Source organism: Chamaea fasciata, unplaced genomic scaffold (genome assembly GCF_029207755.1).
Source record: "Chamaea fasciata isolate MVZ Bird 193981 ecotype frontalis unplaced genomic scaffold, bChaFas1.0.hap1 SCAF_9, whole genome shotgun sequence".
In the NCBI taxonomy this organism is placed as follows: domain Eukaryota; kingdom Metazoa; phylum Chordata; class Aves; order Passeriformes; family Sylviidae; genus Chamaea; species Chamaea fasciata.
Genome location: NW_027094094.1, coordinates 30,249,026 through 30,261,026, shown reverse-complemented (window position 1 = coordinate 30,261,026; position 12,001 = coordinate 30,249,026). Strand labels below are relative to the sequence as shown.

The window sequence follows — 12,001 nt, the reverse complement described above, 5'->3', positions numbered from 1 at the left end:
TCAGTTTTCAAAGAATCACAGAATGGTTTGGGTTGGAAGGGGCCTTAAAGACCACCTTGTTCAATCCCCCTGTCATGGGCAGGGACACCTTCCACTACCCCAAGTTGTTCCAAGCCCTGTCCAACCTGGCCTTGGACACTTCCAGGGATCCAGGGGCAGCCACAGCTGCTCTGGGCACCCTGTGCCAGGGCCTGCCCACCCTCACAGGGAAGAATTTCCTTCCAGTATCTCATCTAACCCAGCCCCCCGGCAGTGAGAAGCCATTCCCCCTTGTCCTGTCTCTCCAGGCCCTTATCCAAAGTCCCTCTCCATGGTTCTCATAAACCCTTTTAGGAACTGGAAGGGGCTCTAAGCTCTCCCCAGGGCCTTTTCTTCTCCAGGCTGAACAACCCCAGTTCTCCCAGCCTTTCCTCATAGCAGAGGTGCTCCAGTCCTCTTGTCACCTTGGAGGCCTCTTCTGGACTCACTCAAAGAGGTCCATATCCTTCCTGTGGCGGGACCCCAGGGCTGAAGGCAGCTCTGCAGATGGGGTCTCACCTGAGCTGGGCAGCCTCCCCTCCCTGCAGCCCAATTTTCTCTTTTAGTGCCCACAAAATCAGCTGCCCTATTTAAGGCCTGACGTTCCAGCATCCTCCGTCTCTACAGGACAACAGTTTCTGCAATGCTACATTCTTGACATGACAAGACAGAGCTATGCTAGCACAGAGTGCTCCGGAGTACAGCCTGGCATGGCTGAGACAGGAGCTCCACACCCAGCTAAGCCGCAGGTTACCTCACAACCGTGGCTGCACTTTTTCAAAGGACACTATTCTCACATTTTTCAATTCACCTGCTGCAACAGATCACTGCAGGAGTGCTGATAGGTTTCCTCCTTCTATCAACACTGCTGAACTAAATCAGAGCGTTTCAGCACGGATAAAAGAGCCCTGGTAAAAATCAAGCTGAAGCCAAATCTCAAAAAACACTGAGGAGCCGGCCACTGCTGTGGATTTCTTAGCATGCTTGCACAGGCAGCTTACCATAAGCTCACACTGCCTTTTACCAATTCAGTCTAATTGAAAAGACTACATTTTCAAACAACACCATTCCCCTGTTCCCACATCACTGTACATTGCTCCCTCCCAAAAGCCCTTTAAAAGTCGCCCTTTGGAGTACCTCCACCTGCACTTCTCACAGAGCATTGCCATTACACAGAAACAGGTGATCAGCAGTGTAGATAGCCCTTAAATAAACACCACCCTTATACCTCAACTACTTTCATTCTCTTGCTGCTCATACCTATTGAAAACAAAGTATTTTGTAGCCATTTAAGGTTAAAAAAACCTCATTTTTTCACACAGATAAGAGTACCAGAATGCCAAAGTAAAAAACTCCGTGGTTGTGCAGGCAATGTCTGTAAGGAGTTCACACCCTCAGGTACAGAAAAGGGAGTTTGCAGAAACAAAATTAAAATGCTATTGTTTTGATTAGATAATTACTCGGATTTCCAGAACTCGACAGCAAGCGGACATTACAGCTAGAAAGTCACACTCCAGTGAAAAGTTAAGCAGTGCACAGTCAGCTATTAACAAACCAGTACAAACAGCTCATTGTTCTACTACGTTTTATCATAGAAGGTATTCATGATAATCTTGTCATGCTCTGTTTTTCCCCTCCCTTGTAACACATGGCAAGCCCCTTCCCTACCAGTAACAATGAGACATAGTGCTATAGTAGATAAAAATTTGGTTTACTTTACTTTGAAATAATCTCTTACAAAAAAAGACCTCTTTTTTTGACTGCTAAAGGGAAAACACAGTATGAAGAAAACAGAAAGCAGCCTGAGGTAGGATTTACTTCAGTAGTTTTCTAGATTTGACAGAGACCTGTGAAATTCTTCCAAATTTCAGCTGCCAGCGGCTTCTGAACAAGTTTTGGATCACTTATTAGTATTTTGCAGTACATGTCTCACCCAAGTTTCCATTCCAAAATGGAAGCCCATTTTGTTTGGGCTCTACTGGTGTCTTAGCGTCATGCTCAACAGAAAATCAGCCATCAATAACAAGGGGAAAAACACCTGATTCACTGACACAGACTTTTACCTCTGTCATGTTCACACACTGAGCTATAAGCAAATCCAGCAGTTTCAGAAGACTCTCTTGGTCCAAACAGAAGATAGTATCTACCTGGTGTCACATTAAATATATCAGAGTTCTAGTCAAACTTGTCTCTTAATGCCTCGTTATCATCTCTCACGACACACTCCCCGCAGTCTTCAGCTCACAAGCATTAGGACTGCACACTGAAATACCACTTCCCGGTCCTTGGAAGACACTTCTGCTTCAGATCTGTGATAGCTGCTCTCCAGCTGACTCATGCTGCTGAAACTGAGACATGCTCATCTTCTTGCTACCATAAACATCAGAGCTTCTCGGCTCCTTCACATGCGGAGGTGTGCTGCTCCAGAAGGAAAGATACCACCCTTGTTTCCGACCCAAACAGGTCAAATCAGTTCATCAATGTCCAAAAAGCACCATCATGGTGCAAGCTAAATGGCAGGAATGGGAAGAAAGGCATTTCCCTTTTGGCAACGATGAGCTACTGGATCAGCTCAGGCTGCATGTGAAACTGCACCTTATCCTGACCCTCCCAACCCAGAGCAATTATCATCCTGTAACAATATGGAGTGCAACAATATATAGATCTCTACAGCCCACATCACACAGCTCTTGCCTGAGAGAAAACATGGTAACAGTTAATCACTGAAAAGCAGCGAATCCCCAAGACCTTTCTGCTGTACTGTCACCAGCACAACACACATGTACATGCTCTCCTTCCCTTTCCCTAGTAAAAGGCCTCTTAGTCCACACATAATCGATCATGTCTACATCTTTCCCTTTCTGTTATTTTTCAAGAATTGCCCAACCCCTTACCAAGATGGCTTATAACCAAAAAAAAAAAAAATCAGTGTTGGAAGCAACCCAGCAAGGCCTTAGAAGACAGAATAGAAGCCTACTTTGCAAGTTACCAGCACTGAGACCTGTCTTCTTCACAGCACAGTAACAAGCACACTAACACAGACACCCCCCTCTCAAAGACTTTGCCCAGGGTCTTGCTCACGGCTTGCCACGTGAGTCTAGGCCTAAACAGGCAGTAAAGTCTCTGATGTGAAGAGTTCATGTCCAAGCAGTGCCTGAACTTACCCCTCTTACCCGCTGGCTTCAGGCAGGGACAGCATGTTACTGTCTTTGCCTGAGGATTTCACAGCACAGGAAGCAGCCTGGTGCACAAAGGAGTCTGCTCTAGCTTTCTCCTTCTATCCAAGCTATCACTCAGGCTGGACCACATATTTCTTAACCTCATCTCAATGAGAGTCACACAGAAACTCAGAAAAATATTTACATTAACTGGCTCCTAGTAACTCAAGAGCTGCTGTTCTGTCCCATCATGAGAATTATCAAATAATGCTAGCATGCAAACACACTGTTCAGTTTAAGCACCTTGCTTTGTTTATGTGAGGCATCTTCACAAAATCTGCAAGGTCTTTAGGTAACTTAAACAAATACCCTTTTAGGGAAAAAGAAACCAATTAACCAAAATCCAAGCCAAACACCAGAACAAGCAGAGGGTTCTCAAGACTCCTCTTACACCAAGCATGAAGATTTTGATAGTTCTTTGTACCTAATAAGCCAAGGAAAGGCATGGCATATTAATCTGACACACAAAAACCACATGTCAGACTACCACAGGCAGGTAGGACAGAGCAGGCTCTAGAAACTGTTCACAGGAAAGCAACAGCTTTCCTGGTCTGCACTTGTTAAAGTTACTGATAAAGCAAACCAAAGATGAGTAATAGGAAAAATACAACAATTGAAGTTAAAACAGCTTGAGAGTTTTGAATTTTACTGACTTTTTAAAGGAGCTGAGTTTTAATACAGTGAACAGAGCAATACTTCTAGCAGGAAACCAAGCTAGGAAGAAGTGTAAAACATGCTAAATTTAGATGAAAGCAATTTTGAGAGACTTAGCTACATGAGAAAGTTGGGATTAAACACACAACACCTTAAACATAGACAGGAGATAAGGCTTTTCAATAAAATCTTAGATGCTGTGAAAGTTTGCTGTCCTATGAACAAGTTATCAAGCTTAAATCCTGTGATTGGAGGAGGTCTGGCATGGCGACTGACATGCAAGGAGCAGAAAGTTCTAGAGAGCACACAGATACCATGGCAGGGTATTTAGGGTGCACTTCCCCAACGACAGTAAGGATGTACTTCTACAGGAAGCACAGCCCTCATTTCACCTGGAGCAAGCCAGCCTCCTCCACACCTGTGAGACCCTCACCTTGTTGTAGAACTCTTGCTCCCTGGGACCACGAGGTGGTGGCTGCAACTGCTTCAGGACAGTTCCATCTGGATGCTGCAGTATGCCTAGAAGAGAAGCATTTCCTTCAGGGCTTAGTTTTAAGAGGTACAGCTTCCTTTTTGCCTTTATTTTTTCCCCCCCAGAAATAGCGACTTCACCATCAAGGATAGCCTGTTAAAAAGCTGTACTGCTTCCACTGCACACACAGCAGAGATAAAATTGTCAGCTCCTACATATAACCCTTGTCAGAGGTTTGCTTGCATTCCTCTTACTTCCACCCATTGAATGATTTCCTGGGTGTAGTTCTGCCCAAGGCCAACACAGTACTGGGATTTGACATTAAAACTTCACCCCCCGAAACCCCATCATTAACTAAAAAGGATTACACAGACACTCCCTTTTTAAACAATTCATAAACTGTTTTCCAACAATGCCAAGACATTAAAGGAGTAGCACGTTTAATGCATTTCTCACCACTAGAAGAGAAGTAAATGTCCTGTGGATGCACATCTATGCTAGTGGCACAGAAAGAATATGTCTTTACTACAAGAAGTAGCACCCCTACAGCACTACAAGCTATCAGATGCTACTATTTGTATCACCCATAACTACAGTACAGAATTTCATCTCAGCCAGGCAACACCTTCATCAAGCCTGCACAAAAAACCCCTCCAAAATACCCTCATGAAACAGCCTTATGACTCTCCCGTCACCAGGGTTTCTGAATACCTGCAAAAGAAATGCAACTGAGTATCCGAGGATACTCAAGATAGGGATGTAGGCAAGAATGGAGAAAAGTAACTGCACTCCTCTGAAATTTGTACTGTGTTGCACCATCAGGTGCAAGGGAAAACCATAATCCCACTTCTGGAAAAGAAATCTTCTCCTGGGATTAATTTCTAGCTTTTCAGACACGAATTCATTTTGCTTAGAAGAGTAGCAAAAATGTCAACTGTATCCAAAATAGGTTCTATTTTCAACTACCATGTGAGAAAGCAGAAAAATGAGCAAGGAGCTTTGCATCCCAAAGAGAGTTTGCAGTTATAACAGCAATTGTGGTTTTCACCTCTTAAAAACCATTATCTATGAATGGGCTCTGTTGTTCAGTCTTGGAAGCTAAACAAAATCTTTAGAGACCAAGATATTTGCTTTAAAACAACCATCAGACTTCAAAGAGTTGTGTCAATAGTTTGCTGTGCCGAAGATTTGCTTTTAAAATGTGTGTAAAACAGCTTTCAAGTCATGTTTCTTGCTTAAAACTTCCAAAACCAGAAAAATATTGCCACATATGTGCAGACTACCACAACATTTTTAAGACACAGTAGCTTGAGTTCCCCCTCCCTGTCCCCTTTTGCATGTGCTGGAAACCACTCTGCAAAGTGCAGAGTACTTCAATGGCACGTGTTCTATACCTGAACTGTTAACAATCATATTACAATAAAATAGGTTAACCATTAAAATAGGTTTTATAACACATGCTCCTCAAAAAGCCGCATTTTGGCTTTGATAAGCAGACAATCTACAAGGCAGAAAGACCAGGAAGAGATTCCTGGAAACAGAATCCATCCACTATTGGGTTGATACACATTACTTGAAGAGTTTAATATAAACTAACATCTAAAGTTCCCTCATTCTCTGCATTCTTGACAGACCATGGCACTTACTGCCCCACTCTGTCACTATAACTGGGGCAGGCCTGAAAACCAGAGCCATGTTTCAACATTCAGCACAAAGATGTGAACTCCATAACCCTCCCTCTGATCTACAACAAGAAGCAGAGACACCCTCACCTGCAGATCATTCTAACATATGGATGTTGGTCATGGGTTTGTTGTAGGCCTCCTGGGATTTTTCAGCACAGATAGGAAATAGGGCTGTTTTAACATATGAAAAAGCAAATACATGAAAAAGCAAACAGAACTATGTTGAAAATAAAATCCTGAAACATCCCACACAAACGTTTCTCTCTGGGCGTGGATGCAAAGCTTGCCACCACTCTGAAATGAGCAAGCAAGTCACTCTGAAGGAGAATGGCCCCTTCAGCTACAGAATCCCACTAATGGCTTGGGGAGCCCCAGCATTTTGCAGGTACAGGCACCAAACCATAGCCAGGAGCAGGATATGCTCTATCAGGTGACACATCCCACCAGCTTCTGTCTCTCTCTACCTGCCTACTGAATTAAGCCACAACTCAAAGTCATTACTTCACTTGCTACACAGATTTATCTGGGGGAAGCACTACTGCACACAGTATCCAACAAAAGGGCAGTCACAATGCACAGAAGCCTAATGTCTACACGTGCATGCAGTGTGAGAGGCCTTTCTTTGCAAGGCAGTAACAGTCACAGGGAACAAAGGGAAAAAGGAAGGCTATTCGGGAGGAATTTTACAGTGTACTTTTATTAAAAAAAAAAAAAAAGTTAAAAATACTTTGGATACCTTCAAGTCCTCTGTTTGTATGTGGGAATAGAAGGGAAAATTGAGTTACAAAAATGAGAGCTGTGAGTACCAGAGCAGCTTTGGTCTTCACTTAAACATAAAACAGTTTCCAAGATGTCAACCACGGTGGTACCTCTTCAGAACAGTCTTGGTCTTGCCCATGAGATGCAGAGGAGCTAGCTTTACCTAACCCATTGGAGTGGCACCCAAAACACAGACGGACTGCAGGAAGACTGATGTGCCAAAGGTGAACATCTCCCTGAAGTGAGCATATTTTTTTGCCTGATCCCACCTCATGCTATGACGTATGAACAGGGAACACCTACACCCTCAAGGATCCAATGCAACCCCATCTACATTTTATTGCACCATCTGCAGCTGGGGCAAGGAACAAGAGTTACTTTTCTGCGGAGATCATCAGCAGCAAGAAGCAGATGGAAGCAGGCTGTAGATAAGACAGTCACAGCACCCTTAGTGCTGTAATTCCAGCCACTGGATTGAAAAAGTCCTGAAGTTCAGCCCTTGGCAGGGGCAAAGTAGAAGAATGACTTTTTTCTTGAGGTTATCTGCAGCAAGGCACACCACAGATGCAGGCCGTAGATAAGACAAACTCGCAGTGCCATTAGTGCTGCAATTTCACCCACTGACGGCTGACAGGGCTCTGCAATTCAGCAGGGGCAGTTCCTACCGCCAGGGTTCACAGGCAATCCACCAGCAGGTACTCATTACAGCTACTCTCAGAGGGCACACTGCAAGTTGAATGGATAGGCACCTTCCATCTGCCTGAGAGGCAGTAGTCGCCCCAAATTTCAGCGTCCTGGAAAGGCGAGAAATGCCATTTGGCAACATCAACTTGGCCGCTGGCTCTGGCACTGGGCACTGCCTATGCTAAAAGGCCCCTTCATCAGAAAGGCCAGCACCTTACTCCCCAACACAGAACTAAAACAGGAATTTAGAGCTGGTGGAGGCATACTGTAAAATGCTGTATCCTCATGTATTTCTATTATTAGATCACTTCCTAGCCATTGGTTCAGGTTTATCACCAAGTAAACAAGCAAATAACAACAGCTTAATAACAATTTGCTGCAGTTTCTGGTGGCCACAGGTTCAGGCGCTCCCGTTAGACAAACCGTGTTTTTGACATATGTTCTGAGAGAACGAGCATGCTGTCACTTGAACTCCCAGTTTTTAAAAGGTGCCTGACGAAACGAAGCTGAACGGCACAAGTCCTTCGGTTTAAAGGTGCCCGATAACTACCACGGTCCTGACTAATGCCATTTAGAAGAAGCACCAGAAGAATGAAATTTGGCCGCGGTTACCTCGCTCCAACCACGGCCTGTGCGGAGAGGAGAGCTGACCGGCCCCCTCCTCCGGCCCTGCCGGGGCGGCTCCGGTCCCTGGGCACCGACCTCGCTCGGGCCCGCAGGTGCGGGCAGAGCCCGGCGGCGGCAGCTCAGCATCGCCGGGCCGGCCCTGCGCTCACCCCTCGGCGCCTGCACCGACCGCCGGCCACGGAGCTGCCCCTCCGCCGCCGGGGCGTGAGGGAACCCCAAGCCAACCCCGCCCCGTCACAGCCGGTCTGGGAGAATTCAGATAAACGGAGGGTAGGGTGGGCTGGGAAGAACCCCCTCACGGGTGACCCGGCCGGGCCCGCCGCCGCCGCCGCCCCCTCCCCGCGCCCGCCGCCGCTCACCGCCTTTATCCTTGCCGTACATGTGCCCGGCCACCTGGTGCGACAGCGGCACGCATCCGTTCAGCGCCCGCCGCCGGCCGCCCCCCGCCGCCGCGGGGCCCGGGGAGGCGCCGAGCACCGGCTGGGCCGCGGCCTCGGCCTCCTCCGTCTCGCCGCGCCCGCCGCCTGCGCAGCACCCGCGCCCGCCCTCGGGGCGCCCCGCCGGCCGCGGGGGCTCCGTGGCCATGTCCCGGCGGTGGGCGGCTGGCGGCGGCGGGCGGGGGGTGGCCGCGCTCCGGCGGCGGCGGCTGCGGCCGGGCCTCAGCGGGCCCCGCGAAGCAGGGCGCGGGCGGCGAGGGCCCGCGACTCCATCACCCCGCACCGCGCCGCCCGCCCGCCCCGCGGTGGGGCAGCCACGGCCGCCGCCCCGCCCCGCCCCGGGCGGGGCTCCGCCTCCGCCGCCCGCCCCGGCACGGCGCGGCCCGGCCCGGCCCGGCCCGGCTGGCGGCGCGATCGCCGCTGTGCTGACGGGGACGGGGGCCCTGGTGCGGCCGCGTGGGGCGCGGCTCCGGGGGAAGGCCTAGCAGGCAGCGGCGGTGCAGCGAGGCCGGAGAAGGCGGCGGGGCCCGGCGCCACCGCCGAGCCGCCCGAGCCGCAGGGCGGCCGGGAGCACGACCCCGCGGGCACCCCCGGCCCGGCCGTCGGCGCCGGCTCCCCTCCAGGGCAGGTGCCGGTGCCGGGCAGCGCTGGTTCCCCGCCGCTGGTTCTCGGTAGCCTGAAATACCCCCGAATCCTCTTCGTTTTTAAATCAATCTACCGTCACGCCGAGGTTTGTTCAGTTTCTCTCCAGCAGACCAGAGTGATCCAGCAGACCGAGATCCAGCCGAGGTATGCGGACAGTGTAAACATTTATAGAGTTGACAGGGAGCCCTTAGAGCAGCCTGAACCAGAACCTTTCCACACTCGGTACGTGCTGGTCTTGCACTGGAGATGAGTGCACCTGGCCCAACACCAAATTGAAGTGGATAACAGATGGATCACTAAATTCAATGTTACCTCCCCATGGACAGAGGAGGGTATGCATGGCCCTGCATTCACTCTCAGGACTCCAAAGCTTGCCAAAGAGACTTCATTAACGCTTCTCGAGGGTTCATACCAGCTCCATTTAGCAGCCAGAAATTACCACCTTTTCTTTTTGCTGCTTCTTTCCCTTATAAAACGAGCAGATCTGTGTGAGTATTAAATCTGCACTTTTGCTGTGATATCTGCCAATATCAAGTTCTATTTAGCATTGGTAGGACACAGAAACAGGAAAAAAGGCCAGTGACAGGAAAATTAATTTTAGCAGATACAGGTTGTTTTCCCAGGTTTTATAAAATGGCCTGATGCATATTCAAGAATTGGCACTGACATCAGAGAAACCTCGGTGTGCTGAACTTGGCTATTTACCACCTCTTCCCCATCCTATAGCTGGGAGATGTTGAGATGTGGCAGGTGGTTGGGAGAAGTGATGGAAATTTAAGGGATTTACTGGGGAAATTAGAGTATCAAAGGAGCAGGAAGGTCACAGGGAAAATTAGGACTTGAAGAGCGAGAGAAAGGAGCAAAATATTGAAACTGAGTCTCTTAGTTCACTGTTCATGGAACAGTTTGTTTTACACTCTTAATTGGATATGGTGGTGCAGACAGGTTACAACTCAGCAAGATCCTTTCTGAAGTAACAAGTTTGGGCAGAGGACATTTCTCCCTCCTGAATATCACCTTCTCATCAGTCATTACTGTCCAGCCCTGAAGATTAGGAGCCAGATGGGTGCAGAAGTAAGCTCCTATCTCCAGATACCCAATTACGAATTTTCCCAGGGGGCTCCTAGCACAAGAGAGAAATACCACAGATTGGCCAACTCTTGCACAAGAATTAGTGAGGTGTACAGTGAAAAAATCACAAGTGTGTGTGTCTGGCAGAGAGAAGGCTCCCAGTCTTGACAGCAGTAGCTGCTGCAAGGTTTGGATGCCAACCTGAGCCTTGCAGAAAGATACTTTCCTCTGCAAAGACGTGAGGCACTTCAGCTATCTGGGTCTAAACACAGAGAGAAAAACAGAGATGGCATTTCAAACTTGTCAAAGTGCCCATCTAATACTGCAATCTGCCTGAACTCAAAATCTCAATGGAAAAGAGAATGGAATTAAAAGGCAAAAAACCTGGAATTTAAAGATTATTCAAGCACCTAGTTCTCAACAGAGAGCTGCTAGATACTCTTGCAGCTAACAGAAATGTGCCTGGAGGGCATTAAAAGAAATACAAAAGCATGAGTAATTGGGATAAGCAAATACTGACTCTTTCCTTTTCCCTGACATTTGCTTTAGTCAGATTGGTGCATACAGAAATCAAGTGACGTGAGACTATCCTCCACTCGCTCATTCCACCCTCACACTTCAGCACATGGACTTCACTAATCTTTCTGGGAACTTCTCCTAAAATGAAACAAGTCAAACAGAGAGAACAGCAGAAATGTCAAATAATTCCTTTCTCCACAGTATGACACTGTGAGAGATTGCACTGAAAACTGAACCTACCTGCAAGATTCCTGAGGAAACTTCTCATCTTCAGGCTGTGCAACTCCAAGAGAAAGAAGAGGCTGTGAACAACTCCTAAAGGAGAGGCATTTGTTTGAGAATCTCCTCCAACTCCCCTGACAAAATGCATTTGGCAAAATTATACTTAATTCTGGATTACTCTTTCTCACTGTTGCTGAGAATCAATCTTACCTCATTGAGTCTGATAACAATGTACAGATTGACATTGCCTAGAAAATACCAGGACTGCGTTTGTGCTGTGAGAGGATGTGTCATGGGCAGACTGCACAGCTGCCCCAAACTGAGCCAGGATTACAAAAGCAGCACTTTCTGCTGAAATAAAGGCTTTTGCAAACACAAGAGCTGGTTAATAACTAACCACAAGATGCACGGTAGTTTAGTACAGGAAATGAGCTCCTATGTAAGTGGAAGTGGAGGAGGACATTGGGTAAACAGAGTAGTGGGGCTGGGTCTTCATCAAAATATCAGTACTCCAAGCATGCTGACAACAAACTCTGCTGGATTCTTCACTGTACCTTCACATGGTTCACAGCCACCTCTCCCATACCTCACCAGAAATACTGCTCTTTCACCAGAGCAGTGCTTTCTGCACAAGGTCTGTGTGAGAGACATGGGTCCTGCTGCCCACAGGGCCACTTCCTCCGTCAGGCAGCTACATGTGCAGAGCTCCTGGCAGCCCTGCAGACTGCAACAGAGCCGGCCAGGACCGTACACGTGGGCCTGAGAATGAATGTCCATCACCCAAATCAGTTATTTGCTGGACAGGTGGAAGCACCTGCAGTGGGGCTCCTGCAGGCAGGGAGGCCTGTCCCACTCACACAACGCAAGGCAGACACCATCACAGCAGCATGGAAGTTGTAGCTGCATTGCAGCTCATTTTTCTTTCCATTTCAAAGAAGTGTTGCTGTATTGTGACCTCTTAAAATCACTCAGTGTGTTTAATCCTTTGTT

General features: G+C 48.0%; 1 protein-coding gene across 1 annotated transcript in view; it reads right to left on the bottom strand.

Moving 5' to 3' along the window:
* IPMK (inositol polyphosphate multikinase) overlaps nucleotides 1-8,840 on the bottom strand; it is a 40,137-nt gene extending 31,297 nt beyond the window's left edge. Inside the window, exons 1-2 of the mRNA XM_066191700.1 lie at nucleotides 8,477-8,840; nucleotides 4,324-4,409 (exon numbers count right to left, since the gene is read on the bottom strand). Coding sequence (XP_066047797.1) covers nucleotides 4,324-4,409; nucleotides 8,477-8,702 — 312 coding nt within the window. The 5' untranslated portion in view covers nucleotides 8,703-8,840. The remainder of the gene's footprint in view (nucleotides 1-4,323; nucleotides 4,410-8,476) is intronic.
* Nucleotides 8,841-12,001: the final 3,161 nt, after the last annotated feature.